General features: G+C 42.0%; 1 protein-coding gene across 1 annotated transcript in view; it reads right to left on the bottom strand.

Annotated features, from left to right (window-relative positions):
• LOC124575621 overlaps positions 1 to 18,451 on the bottom strand; it is a 54,512-nt gene that overhangs the window by 20,509 nt on the left and 15,552 nt on the right. Inside the window, exons 6-12 of the mRNA XM_047131197.1 lie at positions 15,510 to 15,605; positions 11,242 to 11,429; positions 10,924 to 11,152; positions 7,674 to 7,769; positions 4,846 to 5,033; positions 4,530 to 4,758; positions 1,279 to 1,374 (exon numbers count right to left, since the gene is read on the bottom strand). Coding sequence (XP_046987153.1) covers positions 1,279 to 1,374; positions 4,530 to 4,758; positions 4,846 to 5,033; positions 7,674 to 7,769; positions 10,924 to 11,152; positions 11,242 to 11,429; positions 15,510 to 15,605 — 1,122 coding nt within the window. The remainder of the gene's footprint in view (positions 1 to 1,278; positions 1,375 to 4,529; positions 4,759 to 4,845; positions 5,034 to 7,673; positions 7,770 to 10,923; positions 11,153 to 11,241; positions 11,430 to 15,509; positions 15,606 to 18,451) is intronic.

Genomic DNA, 18,451 nt, shown 5'->3' with positions numbered 1-18,451 from the left:
ATTCCTGTAAGAAAATATGTAAACAATTTGTAATTTTGAAATAAAATGTAATCATATTGGTACTTGTGTCAAAAGTAATGATTTTTTTTTTACCTTACTCGTTATACAGAATCCAAAATAAAGACGGAACAGAGAGTGGCGATTTATACACGCGAGGATTTAGAGTAGGACAGTGACTGTTAGAAATTAGGCCAAAGTTTGAAATGAAACAGACACCAATGAGCGCACATCTCAACGGTAGAGACTTTCAATCGTTCTTTGTACCTACGTGCCAATACAATTATCCCACTACTTGCTCCTGGTTTTTGCTACCTACTCGAAAATTAACTGCCCAATAAAACACGCCTATTATAGCAGACGACACTACAACAAAACTGTTCATGAAACTCAAATACATGCATGGACATTGCACCATGACCTTTCCGAACCCTAATGAAACTTTCGTCTTCTTCCTAAGAACCCTAGCAACACAGAACTTTCTCATCTAACGCGCTAGCTTCTATGCCCGTTCACGGGAGACATCCGAAATAATCTAGCCCCTAAAAACAACTCAGCGAAACCTAATCTGCCAATAGATTTAATTTCGGCTAGGTACTAGAATTCAACTCAGCTCAACACATCCACAAACATTTACAACAGTACATACCCACTGCAAATAAACAGAACACTTTCTGTCCGAGACTTGTGGTGCCAACTCCCTCCAGCGACCTACCAAGGCCTCATTGCTTCCATGCCTGGTCGTGTCGCCGCCTCATCCGTGCTAAAGGTGGACATACCGGCTATTTAACAGGTGGTCACAATGTTCTGGCTGCTCAGTGTATATGCCCAGCCACCTGGCCCCACCCACCAGCCCTAATATATCGGTGACACTGCTTTCCACGGACTCCTCCCACGCACCAAGCTCCTCCATTACATGTTCGGATATACTGCAATCTCTTCGACTAATGTTGTAACCTATGATATCTATTAACTTATGATAACTAAAATCTCACAACCTTACCATCCACAAATATTCTATCATTTCACCTAACACATTAAAAAAACATTGGACTAACCCTCAATCACAAAATAAGCAGGCGCCTTCATCTCCTAAATATTCAAAGAAAGTCCACAGCAGAGTAAACTTACTTGAAATAAAAGTCGATTTCACATGTGAATTACATCCTTCCACCATCCTTCATATACACTTATTACTATACTGTGTTTTACCAGTAACTAAAATTTATTTTATTGCTACCTTGGCTGGTGATGCTATATTATCGGCTGCAGCGTACATACCCGTAATGTTGGAAGTTTCATCTGTAGGTTCCCTGCAGGCCCAGACAATTGAGTAGCTCTTGTAGTCTGTGTCCAAGACCCAGTACGGAGCTGCCACTGTCAACACAAAGGAACAGAACTGAGTGAGCTTCTAGAGATATACGCAGCTTAGCTGCTACTTGTAGTTTTAAAAGTTATTTCTTTGGTATGTACGAAAACTGATGGCTTCTTATTGACCGTCTGTCACAGCTCTTTTGACTTAAAAGTGTCATGGTGATCTATCTAATGATAGAAAACTGCCTATTATTCTAACGTTCAGAACTCCAGGAAGAGACTGCCAAGGAGCAGCGATCGAAAGAAATATATTGAACGAAAGTGCAACGTTCTACGTATCGGGACGGGAAGTTTCAGAATTTAAAATGTGTTAGAAAAGCGGGGAAATCGGAAAATGAAAATGATAAGGATCAGTCTAAATATAGTGGGAGTCAGTGAGGTGACATGGAAGGCAGACAAGAGTTCATTGTCATACGAGTACGGGGTAATATCAACAGCAACAGAAAATTGTATAATGAGATATGATTCGTAATGAATGGGAGGGTAAGATAGAGATCGAGCCACTGTGATAAGTGCAGCGCTTTAGTTGTTCTGATAAAAATCGATAGCAGACTAACACCGACAACAATAGTTCAGGTTTACATGCAAACAACGCAAGCAAAAGATAAAGTATATTATGATGTTGAATGAGTAATTCATTACGTAAAGGGGCTTGAAATGTTATTGTCATTGGGGACCGGAATGCAGTTAAGGAGAGGGGTACAGGAGAATATGAGATTGGTAGAAGGAATGACAAGGAGAAACACTCAATGAATTTCAGCTAGTAATACTGAAAACTATGTTCAAGAATCACAAGAGGAGGAGGTATACTAGGAGAAGTCCGGGAGATACACGAAGAGTCCAGTTAGAGTGCATCTTCTTCAGGCAAAGATCCTGAAAACAGATATTGGATTATAAGGCGTTCCCAGCAGCATATACAGAATCAGATCATAATTTAGTAATGTCCAAGAGTAGGCTGAAGTTTAAGAGACTGGTCAGGAACATCAATGCACAAAGAATTGAGACACGTAGATACTAAGTAGTGAAGAGATAAACTTGAAGTCATGGAGGCTATAGATACTCTGACAATGAATGTGTTAGTAGGCAGTTCAGCTGAAGTGCAATTAATCTTTAAAAAAGGCAATCACTGAAGTTGGAGAGAAAAAGATACGTACAAGGAAGGTAACGGCGAAGAGCCTATGAGTAACAGGATCAAAAACCTCAGTTGATCCACTGTTCAGGGAGATTCTGGAAAACAGAGATACAAGTCATTTACGAAAAAATAGAGAGGAAGTGTAGGGAAGTTAAGGTGAAAATTGCTGCATCACAAATATGAAGAAATTGAAAACGATATGATTTTCAAAAGGATTGACTCAGCATACAGAAAAGTAAAAACAACCTTCAGCAGAATTCCAAGCAAGGGTGGTAAATTAAGAATGCAATGGGAATTCCACTGTTAAACGCAAAGAACACAGCAGATAGCTGGAAACACCACAACGAACGCTTCTATCAGAAGAGGACTTCCCTGATGTCGTGATGGAATAACGAACGGGTGTCGACACCTAACAGATAGGGAAGTCAGCATTAGGAAAAAAGAGACATGAGACGAGAGGTACACCAACAGACTTTCGGAAGAAGCATCAACCCTACAATTCCCAAGATCACAAGTGCCGACAAGTGTGCGAGTTCTCACACAGTCAGCTTAATAGCTCATGCATACAGATTGGTGACAAGAGTAATACATAGACGAATGGGGAAGAATATTAAGAATGTGTTAGATGGCGCTCAGTTTGACTGCAGAAAAGGTAAAGACACCAGAGAGGAAGTTCTGACGTTGCTGTTGAAAATGCAGCCAACTGTAAAGAAAAATCAAGATACATTCATAAATTTGTCGAACTGGAAAATGCGTCCGAGAGTGTAAAATGGTGTAAGACGTTCGAAATTCTAAGGGAAATACGTGTAAGCCTTTGGAAAAGACGGGTAATATACAATACTTTCGGGAACCAAGGCGCATCAGTTTGACCACGAGACGAAGAAAGTGCTCGGTTTAAAAAGGGAAATCGACATGGATGTAGTCTTTTCCTCTACTCTTCAATCACTATATCGAAGAAGCAACGAAGGGAAACGAAAGTAAGTTTCACTAGTGGGATTAAAATTAAAGGTGAAAGGATATCTGTGTCATGATTCGTTGATGACATTCCTATGCTGAGCGGAAGTGAAGCATATTTCATGCATCTGCTGAATAGAAAGGACAGTTAGAGAGTGCAAAATGTGGACTGAGAGTAAGGTGGGGAATGCCGAAAGTGAGGGGAAGTAGTAAAAAGAGAGAACACTTAACATTGAAACCGGGGTTCAGGAAGTAGACGAAGATAAGGAACTCGGCAACCTAGGTAACTAAATAAGCTATAATGGACGGATCCAGGAGGACATGAAAAGTAAACTAGCAGTTGCAAAATGGGCATTCCTGGCCACGAGAAGTCTACTTGTATCAAACATTGGCCAAAATTTGAAGAAAAAATTTCTGAGAGTGGACGTATAGAGCAGACCATGTTTGGTAGTGAAAGGTTGACTGTGGGAAAACCGGAACAGGCGAGAATCGAAGCATTTGAGATGTCGTACTATGGAGGACTGTTGAAGATCAGATGTCCTGAATAGGTAAGAAATGAAGAGTTACTCACTGGACTCGGCACAGAAAGAAATCAGGCTGTAGGGACGAGATCGTAGGATAGATATTTAGCAATCAGAGAATGACTTGCATATCACTAGAGGGAGTTGTAGAGGATAAGAAATGTAGACGGAAGCAGAGACTGGAATACATATGGCAGATAACTGAGGGTATAGACTACAACTGCTACCCTGAGATGAAAAGATTGCCACAGGAGAGGAATTCTTGGTGGCCCCCATAATACAATCAGAAGACTGATGACATACATTGCACGCCAAGGTCAAATAGTCTAAGCCAGCAATCAGTATTAACATTATTAAGGTCACCACTAAACATGTCTCTTACAACTCTGAAAGAAGCTACATAATCACGTTTTAAAATAAAATCCCGTCCCTAGAAGGAGTACTACATCGTGTTTACTACTTCATTTACTTGATGTAGTCTAGTTGCAGCAGGCTAACTGACATACTAGTTAAGAAAATAAAAATCCTTGCATGAACTTCTCCTTACTGACCTGGTACGTTTGGGAAGTGCACTGTAAGTTTGGCCTCTCCAGAGTTGGGGTCATCAAACTCGGCCCAGCCAGTGATGTCGTTGAAGGCCCCTGCAGACGTGTTGTACATCCTGTTGTGTACGGTCACGTTGTTGTCTCCAGCCAGTGAGTACTCCGCCGTGACACACTGGGCGCCTGCCTCGAAGGGAGCCAGTCCGAACCTGGCGATCTCGTACCACACGCCCAGGTACTGCACACAGACAGGATACACGATGGTCAGCAGCTGGTCAAGTCACAAGTTCGCTGTTGAAATGGAGTTTACTACGTTGAGTGTTACCTCAGAGGCGTTAAACTGGGAGACTGCAGGCTTGTCGCACGTGCTGACTCTGACAGTGCACTGTTGTGGGTCCTGTGGGGTGTCTGTGTAGCGGCTCCGAGGCAGACCCAGGGCCTCCAGCTTGTCATTCACCTGCTGCTCCTGCTCTGCTGTCAGCTCGGAATTCCGTGACAGGATCCATGAGGTCTCTGCGAAGATACGATATCTCTTCTTCAATGCGAATCACTACTGCTGATTTCTATTTTAGCCCTCTCGTACATTGCCAAATCATGTATGTTTATTTACACCAGCACATCATCTCACTGAGAACAAAAATTCTGCTTCCATAGATAACTAGTGTAGCAGCTGCAGGCTTTGGGTCTTAGCCGAAATACGACCTCTTTGTTTCCTACCTTCAGAGTGCAGTTTAACAAATAAGAACACATCTGTAAAATACGTGTAAGATATAATCTGATTGCTCATATCATTCCATGTGTCTCGTCAAAGAATAAATAGGGATTAATCACAGGACAAGTGTATGATACTTAACAACAGGTTTCACATTCCCTGCTTTCAGTTTGGGTGGTTCATACATAGGTTTCTCTTACATGGAAGCCACTAAAACAAATTATACTGAACAGATTTCGGAGCTACATTGATCTTTTGTTTTGGAAAAAAAAATTATAGTCCGGCGCTATCACACGGATTTAAAATTAAATTAACAAGATTTACAATTATTTCCTTTTCTTTACAATGCTTTCACCCTCCTAGCTCCTATACGTGGCAAATGGGCTCTTAGCAGTAGCAATATTTCGCTCTTCGCTTTAATACCTTTTATTACACAAAAATCGGCAAAAAATAACATAAAATTTGAAACATTTATACGATATAAGCGAGTGACTTTAAGATAAATAATAACTGTAGGTTTCATTCACCGTTATTTAAGTCATATCTAGCGTAGAAATAGTGATTCATGAAATTTACGGCTTCCCAATTTCTGTGATTACATTCAGATACACTGAAAGTGATGTAACGTGCATTGGGAATAGATGGACTTAGGTGATGGAAGAGTAAAAACTTTCTGCGGTTATTGAGTAATGTGTGTGTAAAACTCGGAGGGGAGAGAATTTCTGGTGTATTGAGGAAGATTGCCAGGAGTGGTGAGGGGGAGTCAGAGTAGTCAACATAAGTAGAAATGATTTGTTTGTAAGTTATAGTCCGACAGTAGAAACAGTAAATCAGGGAAACTCTGTAGCAATGTTTTAATAATATTCCTTAAGTGGCTTTAAGACAGTAACGAAACTGCAACGATGGTGCTAAACAATTGTGATTATTTTTTCCTTTTAATTCCTTATATAGTGCTATCCTCAGTCTGTATTAGTTTTCTGTGCCGATGTATCTCACGTCCAGTTATTGCTCACTCCTACAAAAAAATGTGCAATTTATTTGCAGTTTTTATATGATGTGTAGTCTTTTTCGCAGTTGAAACCAAAGCAACGCCTTTTTAACCTGAATTGTTATTCACAACCCATTACAAAGTCGAAACACAAATTTCATGCCCAGTTACTGCAAATTCCTGTAAGAAAATATGTAAACAATTTGTAATTTTGAAATAAAATGTAATCATATTGGCACTTGTGTCAAAAGTAATGATTTTTTTTGACCTTACTCGTTATACAGAATCCAAAATAAAGACGGAACAGAGAGTGGCGATTTATACACACGAGGATTTAGAGTAGGACAGTGACTGTTAGAAATTAGGCCAAAGTTTGAAATGAAACAGACGCCAATGAGCGCACATCTCAACGGTACAGACTTTCAATCGTTCTTTGTACCTACGTGCCAATACAATTATCCCACTACTTGCTCCTGGTTTTTGCTACCTACTCGAAAATTAACTGCCCAATAAAACACGCCTATTATAGCAGACGACACTACAACAAAACTGTTCATGAAACTCAAATACATGCATGGACATTGCACCATGACCTTTCCGAACCCTAATGAAACTTTCGTCTTCTTCCTAAGAACCCTAGCAACACAGAACTTTCTCATCTAACGCGCTAGCTTCTATGCCCGTTCACGGGAGACATCCGAAATAATCTAGCCCCTAAAAACAACTCAGTGAAACCTAATCTGCCAATAGATTTAATTTCGGCTAGGTACTAGAATTCAACCCAGCTCAACACATCCACAAACATTTACAACAGTACATACCCACTGCAAATAAACAGAACACTTTCTGTCCGAGACTTGTGGTGCCAACTCCCTCCAGCGACCTACCAAGGCCTCATTGCTTCCATGCCTGGTCGTGTCGCCGCCTCATCCGTGCTAAAGGTGGACATACCGGCTATTTAACGGGTGGTCACAATGTTCTGGCTGCTCAGTGTATATGCCCAGCCACCTGGCCCCACCCACCAGCCCTAATATATCGGTGACACTGCTTTCCACGGACTCCTCCCACGCACCAAGCTCCTCCATTACATGTTCGGATATACTGCAATCTCTTCGACTAATGTTGTAACCTATGATATCTATTAACTTATGATAACTAAAATCTCACAACCTTACCATCCACAAATATTCTATCATTTCACCTAACACATTAAAAAAACATTGGACTAACCCTCAATCACAAAATAAGCAGGCGCCTTCATCTCCTAAATATTCAAAGAAAGTCCACAGCAGAGTAAACTTACTTGAAATAAAAGTCGATTTCACATGTGAATTACATCCTTCCACCATCCTTCATATACACTTATTACTATACTGTGTTTTACCAGTAACTAAAATTTATTTTATTGCTACCTTGGCTGGTGATGCTATATTATCGGCTGCAGCGTACATACCCGTAATGTTGGAAGTTTCATCTGTAGGTTCCCTGCAGGCCCAGACAATTGAGTAGCTCTTGTAGTCTGTGTCCAAGACCCAGTACGGAGCTGCCACTGTCAACACAAAGGAACAGAACTGAGTGAGCTTCTAGAGATATACGCAGCTTAGCTGCTACTTGTAGTTTTAAAAGTTATTTCTTTGGTATGTACGAAAACTGATGGCTTCTTATTGACCGTCTGTCACAGTTCTTTTGACTTAAAAGTGTATGGTGATCTATCTAATGATAGAAAACTGCCGATTATTCTAACGTTCAGAACTCCAGGAAGAGACTGCCAAGGAGCAGCGATCGAAAGAAAAATATTGAACGAAAGTGCAACGTTCTACGTATCGGGACGGGAAGTTTCAGAATTTAAAATGTGGTAGAAAAGCCGGGAAATCAGAAATTGAAAATGATAAGGACCAATCTAAATATAGTGGGAGTCAGTGAGGTGACATGGAAGGCAGACAAGAGTTCATTGTCATACGATTATGGGGTAATATCAACAGCAACAGAAAATTGTATAATGAGATATGATTCGTAATGAATGGGAGGGTAAGATAGAGATCAGGCCACTGTGATAAGTGCAGCGCTTTAGTTGTTCTGATAAAAATCGATAGCAGACTAACACCGACAACAATAGTTCAGGTTTACATGCAAACAACGCAAGCAAAAGATAAAGAGAAAGTATATTATGATGTTGAATGAGTAATTCATTACGTAAAGGGGGATGAAATGTTATTGTCATGGGGGACCGGAATGCACTTAAGGAGAGGGTTACAGGAGAATATGAGATTGGTAGGAGGAATGACAAGGAGAAACACTCAATGAATTTCAGTTAATAATAGTGAACACTCCGTTCCAGAATGACAAGAGGAGGAGGCATACTAGGAAAAGGCCGGGAAATACACGAAGAGTCCAGTTAGAGTGCATTTTCTTCAGGCAAAGATCCTGAAAACAGATATTGGATTATAAGGCGTTCCCAGCAGCATATACAGAATCAGATCACAATTTAGTAATGTCCAAGAGTAGGCTGAAGTTTAAGAGACTGGTCAGGAACATCAATGCACAAAGAATTGAGACACGTAGATACTAAGTAGTGAAGAGATAAACTTGAAGTCATGGAGGCTATAGATACTCTGACAATGAATGTGTTAGTAGGCAGTTCAGCTGAAGTGCAATTAATCTTTAAAAAAGGCAATCACTGAAGTTGGAGAGAAAAAGATACGTACAAGGAAGGTAACGGCGAAGAGCCTATGAGTAACAGGATCAAAAACCTCAGTTGATCCACTGTTCAGGGAGATTCTGGAAAAAAGAGATACAAGTCATTTACGAAAAAATACAGAGGAAGTGTAGGGAAGTTAAGGTGAAAATTGCTGCATCACAAATATGAAGAAATTGTAAACGATATGATTTTCAAAAGGATTGACTCAGTATACAGACAAGTCAAAACAACCTTCAGCAGAATTCCAAGCAAGGGTGGTAAATTAAGAGTGCAATGGGAATTCCACTGTTAAACGCAAAGAACGCAGCAGATAGCTGGAAACACCACAACGAACGCCTCTATCAGAAGAGGACTTCCCTGATGTCGTGATGGAATAACGAACAGGTGTCGACACCTAACAGATAGGGAAGTCAGCATTAGGAAAAAAGAGACATGAGACGAGAGGTACACCAACAGACTTTCGGAAGAAGCATCAACACTACAATTCCCAAGATCACAAGTGCCGACAAGTCTGCGAGTTCTCACACAGTCAGCTTAATAGCTCATGCATACAGATTGGTGACAAGAGTAATACATAGCAGAATGGGGAAGAATATTAAGGATGTGTTAGATGGCGCTCAGTTTGACTGCAGAAAAGGTAATGACACCAGAGAGGATGTTCTGACGTTGCTGTTGAAAATGCAGCCAACTGTAAAGAAAAATCAAGATACATTCATAAATTTGTCGAACTGGAAAAAGCGTCCGACAATGTAAACTGGTGTAAGACGTTCGAAATTCTAAGAGAAATACGTGTAAGCGTTTGGAAAAGACGGGTAATATACAATACATACGGGAACCAAGGCGCAACTGTTTGACCACGAGTCGAAGAAAGTGCTCGGATTAAAAAGGGAATACGACATGGATGTAGTCTTTTCCTCTACTCTTCAATCACTATATCGAAGAAGCAACGACGGGAAACGAAAGTAAGTTTCACTAGTGGGATTAAAATTAAAGGTGAAAGGATATCTGTGTCATGATTCGTTGATGACATTGCTATGCTGAGTGGAAGTGAAGCATATTTCATGCATCTGCTGAATAGAAAGGACAGTTAGAGATTGCAAAATGTGGACTGAGAGTAAAATGGGGAAAGCCGAAAGTAATGGGAAGTAGCAAAACGAGAACACACTTAACATTGAAACCGGGGATCAGGAAGTAGACGAAGGTGAGGAATTCGGCAACCTAGGTAACTAAATAAGCTATAATGGACGGATCAAGGCGGACATGTAAAGTAGACTAGCAGTAGTAAAACGGGCATTCCTGGCCACGAGAAGTCTACTCGTATCAAACATTGGCCAAAATTTGAAGAAAAAATTTTTGAGAGTGGACGTATAGAGCAGACCATGTTTGGTAGTGAAAGGTTGACTGTGGGAAAACCGGAACAGGCGAGAATCGAAGCATTTGAGATGTCGTACTATGGAGGACTGTTGAAGATCAGATGTCCTGAATAGGTAAGAAATGAAGAGTTACTCACTGGCACAGAGAGGAATCAGGCTGTAGGGACAAGATCGTAGGATAGATATTTAGCAATCAGAGAATAACTTGCATATCACTAGAGGGAGTAGTAGAGGATAGGAACTGTAGAGGGAAGCAGAGACTGGAATACATATGGCAGATAACTGAGCGTATAGACTGCAATTGCTACTCTGAGATGAAAAGATTGCCACAGGAGGGGAATTCTTGGTGGCCCCCATAATACAATCAGAAGACTGATGACATACATTGCACGCCAAGGTCAAATAGTCTAAGCCAGCAATCAGTATTAACATTATTAAGGTCACCACTAAACATGTCTCTTACAACTCTGAAAGAAGCTACATAATCACGTTTTAAAATAAAATCCCGTCCCTAGAAGGAGTACTACATCGTGTTTACTACTTCATTTACTTGATGTAGTCTAGTTGCAGCAGGCTAACTGACATACTAGTTAAGAAAATAAAAATCCTTGCATGAACTTCTCCTTACTGACCTGGTACGTTTGGGAAGTGCACTGTAAGTTTGGCCTCTCCAGAGTTGGGGTCATCAAACTCGGCCCAGCCAGTGATGTCGTTGAAGGCCCCTGCAGACGTGTTGTACATCCTGTTGTGTACGGTCACGTTGTTCTCTCCAGCCAGTGAGTACTCCGCCGTGACACACTGGGCGCCTGCCTCGAAGGGAGCCAGTCCGAACCTGGCGATCTCGTACCACACGCCCAGGTACTGCACACAGACAGGATACACGATGGTCAGCAGCTGGTCAAAAGTCACAAGTTCGCTGTTGAAATGGAGTTTACTACGTTGAGTGTTACCTCAGAGGCGTTAAACTGGGAGACTGCAGGCTTGTCGCACGTGCTGACTCTGACAGTGCACTGTTGTGGGTCCTGTGGGGTGTCTGTGTAGCGGCTCCGAGGCAGACCCAGGGCCTCCAGCTTGTCATTCACCTGCTGCTCCTGCTCTGCTGTCAGCTCGGAATTCCGTGACAGGATCCATGAGGTCTCTGCGAAGATACGATATCTCTTCTTCAATGCGAATCACTACTGCTGATTTCTATTTTAGCCCTCTCGTACATTGCCAAATCATGTATGTTTATTTACACCAGCACATCATCTCACTGAGAACAAAAATTCTGCTTCCATAGATAACTAGTGTAGCAGCTGCAGGCTTTGGGTCTTAGCCGAAATACGACCTCTTTGTTTCCTACCTTCAGAGTGCAGTTTAACAAATAAGAACACATCTGTAAAATACGTGTAAGATATAATCTGATTGCTCATATCATTCCATGTGTCTCGTCAAAGAATAAATAGGGATTAATCACAGGACAAGTGTATGATACTTAACAACAGGTTTCACATTCCCTGCTTTCAGTTTGGGTGGTTCATACATAGGTTTCTCTTACATGGAAGCCACTAAAACAAATTATACTGAACAGATTTCGGAGCTACATTGATCTTTTGTTTTGGAAAAAAAAATTATAGTCCGGCGCTATCACACGGATTTAAAATTAAATTAACAAGATTTACAATTATTTCCTTTTCTTTACAATGCTTTCACCCTCCTAGCTCCTATACGTGGCAAATGGGCTCTTAGCAGTAGCAATATTTCGCTCTTCGCTTTAATATCTTTTATTACACAAAAATCGGCACAAAATAACATAAAAGGTGAAACATTTATACGATATAAGCGAGTGACTTTAAGATAAATAATAACTGTAGGTTTCATTCACCGTTATTTAAGTCATATCTAGCGTAGAAATAGTGATTCATGAAATTTATGGCTTCCCAATTTCTGTGATTACATTCAGATACACTGAAAGTGATGTTACGTGCATTGGGAATAGATGGACTTAGGTGATGGAAGAGTAAAAACTTTCTGCGGTTATTGAGTAATGTGTGTGTAAAACTCGGAGGGGAGAGAATTTCTGGTGTATTGAGGAAGATTGCCAGGAGTGGTGAGGGGGAGTCAGAGTAGTCAACATAAGTAGAAATGATTTGTTTGTAAGTTATAGTCCGACAGTAGAAACAGTAAATCAGGGAAACTCTGTAGCAATGTTTTAATAATATTCCTTAAGTGGCTTTAAGACAGTAACGAAACTGCAACGATGGTGCTAAACAATTGTGATTATTTTTTCCTTTTAATTCCTTATATAGTGCTATCCTCAGTCTGTATTAGTTTTCTGTGCCGATGTATCTCACGTCCAGTTATTGCTCACTCCTACAAAAAAATGTGCAATTTACACTCCTGGAAATGGAAAAAAGAACACATTGACACCGGTGTGTCAGACCCACCATACTTGCTCCGGACACTGCGAGAGGGCTGTACAAGCAATGATCACGCGCACGGCACAGCGGACACGCCAGGAACCGCGGTGTTGGCCGTCGAATGGTGCTAGCTGCGCAGCATTTATGCACCGCCGCCGTCAGTGTCAGCCAGTTTGCCGTGGCATACGGAGCTCCATCGCAGTCTTTAACACTGGTAGCATGACGCGACAGCGTGGACGTGAACCGTATGTGCAGTTGACGGACTTTGAGCGAGGGCGTATAGTGGGCATGCGGGAGGCCGGGTGGACGTACCGCCGAATTGCTCAACACGTGGGGCGTGAGGTCTCCACAGTACATCGATGTTGTCGCCAGTGGTCGGCGGAAGGTGCACGTGCCCGTCGACGTGGGACCGGACCGCAGCGACGCACGGATGCACGCCAAGACCGTAGGATCCTACGCAGTGCCGTAGGGGACCGCACCGCCACTTCCCAGCAAATTAGGGACACTGTTGCCCATGGGGTATCGGCGAGGACCATTCGCAACCGTCTCCATGAAGCTGGGCTACGGTCCCGCACACCGTTAGGCCGTCTTCCGCTCACGCCCCAACATCGTGCGGCCCGCCTCCAGTGGTGTCGCGACAGGCGTGAATGGAGGGACGAATGGAGACGTGTCGTCTTCAGCGATGAGAGTCGCTTCTGCCTTGGTGCCAATGATGATCGTATGCGTGTTTGGCGCCGTGCAGGTGAGCGCCACAATCAGGACTGCATACGACCGAGGCACACAGGGCCAACACCCGGCATCATGGTGTGGGGAGCGATCTCCTACACTGGCCGTACACCACTGGTGATCGTCGAGGGGACACTGAATAGTGCACGGTACATCCAAACCATCATCGAACCCATCGTTCTACCATTCCTAGACCGGCAAGGGAACTTGCTGTTCCAACAGGACAATGCACGTCCGCATGTATCCCGTGCCACCCAACGTGCTCTAGAAGGTGTAAGTCAACTACCCTGGCCAGCAAGATCTCCGGATCTGTCCCCCATTGAGCATGTTTGGGACTGGATGAAGCGTCGTCTCACGCGGTCTGCACGTCCAGCACGAACGCTGGTCCAACTGAGGCGCCAGGTGGAAATGGCATGGCAAGCCGTTCCACAGGACTACATCCAGCATCTCTACGATCGTCTCCATGGGAGAATAGCAGCCTGCATTGCTGCGAAAGGTGGATATACACTGTACTAGTGCCGACATTGTGCATGCTCTGTTACCTGTGTCTATGTGCCTGTGGTTCTGTCAGTGTGAACATGTGATGTATCTGACCCCAGGAATGTGTCAATAAAGTTTCCCCTTCCTGGGACAATGAATTCACGGTGTTCTTATTTCAATTTCCAGGAGTGTACTTGCAGTTTTTATATGATGTGTAGTCTTTTTCGCACTTGTAACCAAAGCAACGCCTTTTTAACCTGAATTGTTATTAACAACCCATTACAAAGTCGAAACACAAAGTTATATCTCATGCCCAGTTACTGCAAATTCCTGTAAGGAAATATATAAACAATTTGTAATTTTGAAATAAAATGTAATCATATTGGTACTTGTGTCGAAAGTAACGATTTTTTTTGAACTTACTCTTTATACAGAATCCAAGATAAAGACGGAACAGAGAGTAGCGATTTATACACACGAGGATTCAGAGAAGGACAGTGTGAGTTAGAAATTAGGCCGTAGTTTGAATTGAAACAATCGCCAATGAGCGCACATCTCAACGGTACAGACCTTCAATCGCACCTTGTATTCCTAAGCCACCTACGTGCCAATATAATTATCCCACTAGTTGCTCCTGGCTTTTGCTACCTACTCGAAAATTAACTGCCCAATAAAATACGCCTATTATAGTAGACGACACTACAACAAAACTGTTCATGAAACTCAAATACATGCATGGACATTGCACCATGACCTTTCCGAACCCTAATGAAACTTTCGTCTTCTTCCTAAGAACCCTAGCAACACAGAACTTTCTCATCTAACGCGCTAGCTTCTATGCCCGTTCACGGGAGACATCCGAAATAATCTAGCCCCTAAAAACAACTCAGTGAAACCTAATCTGCCAATAGATTTAATTTCGGCTAGGTACTAGAATTCAACCCAGCTCAACACATCCACAAACATTTACAACAGTACATACCCACTGCAAATAAACAGAACACTTTCTGTCCGAGACTTGTGGTGCCAACTCCCTCCAGCGACCTACCAAGGCCTCATTGCTTCCATGCCTGGTCGTGTCGCCGCCTCATCCGTGCTAAAGGTGGACATACCGGCTATTTAACGGGTGGTCACAATGTTCTGGCTGCTCAGTGTATATGCCCAGCCACCTGGCCCCACCCACCAGCCCTAATATATCGGTGACACTGCTTTCCACGGACTCCTCCCACGCACCAAGCTCCTCCATTACATGTTCGGATATACTGCAATCTCTTCGACTAATGTTGTAACCTATGATATCTATTAACTTATGATAACTAAAATCTCACAACCTTACCATCCACAAATATTCTATCATTTCACCTAACACATTAAAAAACATTGGACTAACCCTCAATCACAAAATAAGCAGGCGCCTTCATCTCCTAAATATTCAAAGAAAGTCCACAGCAGAGTAAACTTACTTGAAATAAAAGTCGATTTCACATGTGAATTACATCCTTCCACCATCCTTCATATACACTTATTACTATACTGTGTTTTACCAGTAACTAAAATTTATTTTATTGCTACCTTGGCTGGTGATGCTATATTATCGGCTGCAGCGTACATACCCGTAATGTTGGAAGTTTCATCTGTAGGTTCCCTGCAGGCCCAGACAATTGAGTAGCTCTTGTAGTCTGTGTCCAAGACCCAGTACGGAGCTGCCACTGTCAACACAAAGGAACAGAACTGAGTGAGCTTCTAGAGATATACGCAGCTTAGCTGCTACTTGTAGTTTTAAAAGTTATTTCTTTGGTATGTACGAAAACTGATGGCTTCTTATTGACCGTCTGTCACAGTTCTTTTGACTTAAAAGTGTATGGTGATCTATCTAATGATAGAAAACTGCCGATTATTCTAACGTTCAGAACTCCAGGAAGAGACTGCCAAGGAGCAGCGATCGAAAGAAAAATATTGAACGAAAGTGCAACGTTCTACGTATCGGGACGGGAAGTTTCAGAATTTAAAATGTGGTAGAAAAGCCGGGAAATCAGAAATTGAAAATGATAAGGACCAATCTAAATATAGTGGGAGTCAGTGAGGTGACATGGAAGGCAGACAAGAGTTCATTGTCATACGAGTAGGGGGTAATATCAACAGCAACAGAAAATTGTATAATGAGATAAGATTCGTAATGAATGGGAGGGTAAGATAGAGATCGAGCCACTGTGATAAGTGCAGCACTTTAGTTGTTCTGATAAAAATCGATAGCAGACTAACACCGACAACAATAGTGCAGGTTTACATGCAAACAACGCAAGCAAAAGATAAAGCGAAAGTATATTATGATGTTGAATGAGTAATTCATTACGTAAAGGGGGATGAAATGTTATTGTCATGGGGGACCAGAATGCACTTAAGGAGAGGGTTACAGGAGAATATGAGATTGGTAGGAGGAATGACAAGGAGAAACACTCAATGAATTTCAGTTAATAATAGTGAACACTCCGTTCCAGAATGACAAGAGGAGGAGGCATACTAGGAAAAGGCCGGGAAATACACGAAGAGTCCAGTTAGAGTGCATTTTCTTCAGGCAAAGATCCTGAAAACAGATATTGGATTATAAGGCGTTCCCAGCAGCATATACAGAATCAGATCATAATTTAGTAATGTCCAAGAGTAGGCTGAAGTTTAAGAGACTGGTCAGGAACATCAATGCACAAAGAATTGAGACACGGAGATACTAAGTAGTGAAGAGATAAACTTGAAGTCATGGAGGCTATAGATACTCTGATAATGAATGTGTTAGTAGGCAGTTCAGCTGAAGTGCAATGAATCTTTAAAAAAGGCGATCAGAGAAGTTGGAGAGAAAAAGATACGTACAAGGAAGGTAACGGCGAAGAGCCTATGAGTAACAGGATCAAAAACCTCAGCTGATCCACTGTTCAGGGAGATTCTGGAAAACAGAGATACAAGTCATTTACGAAAAAATAGAGAGGAAGTGTAGGGAAGTTAAGGTGAAAATTGCTGCATCACAAAGATGAAGAAATTGAAAACGATATGATTTTCAAAAGGATTGACTCAGTATACAGACAAGTCAAAACAACCTTCAGCAGAATTCCAAGCAAGGGTGGTAAATTAAGAGTGCAATGGGAATTCCACTGTTAAACGCAAAGAACGCAGCAGATAGCTGGAAACACCACAACGAACGCCTCTATCAGAAGAGGACTTCCCTGATGTCGTGATGGAATAACGAACAGGTGTCGACACCTAACAGATAGGGAAGTCAGCATTAGGAAAAAAGAGACATGAGACGAGAGGTACACCAACAGACTTTCGGAAGAAGCATCAACACTACAATTCCCAAGATCACAAGTGCCGACAAGTCTGCGAGTTCTCACACAGTCAGCTTAATAGCTCATGCATACAGATTGGTGACAAGAGTAATACATAGCAGAATGGGGAAGAATATTAAGGATGTGTTAGATGGCGCTCAGTTTGACTGCAGAAAAGGTAAAGACACCAGAGAGGATGTTCTGACGTTGCTGTTGAAAATGCAGCCAACTGTAAAGAAAAATCAAGATACATTCATAAATTTGTCGAACTGGAAAAAGCGTCCGACAATGTAAAATGGTGTAAGATGTTCGAAATTCTAAGGGAAATACGTGTAAGCGTTTGGAAAAGACAGGTAATATACAATACATACGGGAACCAAGGCGCAACTGTTTGACCACGAGTCGAAGAAAGTGCTCGGATTAAAAAGGGAATACGACATGGATGTAGTCTTTTCCTCTACTCTTCAATCACTATATCGAAGAAGCAACGACGGGAAACGAAAGTAAGTTTCACTAGTGGGATTAAAATTAAAGGTGAAAGGATATCTGTGTCATGATTCGTTGATGACATTGCTATGCTGAGTGGAAGTGAAGCATATTTCATGCATCTGCTGAATAGAAAGGACAGTTAGAGATTGCAAAATGTGGACTGAGAGTAAAATGGGGAAAGCCGAAAGTAATGGGAAGTAGCAAAACGAGAACACACTTAACATTGAAACCGGGGATCAGGAAGTAGACGAAGGTGAGGAATTCGGCAACCTAGGTAACTAAATAAGCTATAATGGACGGATCAAGGCGGACATGTAAAGTAGACTAGCAGTAGTAAAACGGGCATTCCTGGCCACGAGAAGTCTACTCGTATCAAACATTGGCCAAAATTTGAAGAAAAAATTTTTGAGAGTGGACGTATAGAGCAGACCATGTTTGGTAGTGAAAGGTTGACTGTGGGAAAACCGGAACAGGCGAGAATCGAAGCATTTGAGATGTCGTACTATGGAGGACTGTTGAAGATCAGATGTCCTGAATAGGTAAGAAATGAAGAGTTACTCACTGGCACAGAGAGGAATCAGGCTGTAGGGACAAGATCGTAGGATAGATATTTAGCAATCAGAGAATAACTTGCATATCACTAGAGGGAGTAGTAGAGGATAGGAACTGTAGAGGGAAGCAGAGACTGGAATACATATGGCAGATAACTGAGCGTATAGACTGCAATTGCTACTCTGAGATGAAAAGAT

The sequence above is a fragment of the Schistocerca americana genome, chromosome 1 (assembly GCF_021461395.2).
Source record: "Schistocerca americana isolate TAMUIC-IGC-003095 chromosome 1, iqSchAmer2.1, whole genome shotgun sequence".
NCBI lineage: Eukaryota > Metazoa > Arthropoda > Insecta > Orthoptera > Acrididae > Schistocerca > Schistocerca americana.
Note: the sequence above shows the minus strand (reverse complement) of the source record. Positions and strands in the feature narration are given on the sequence as shown.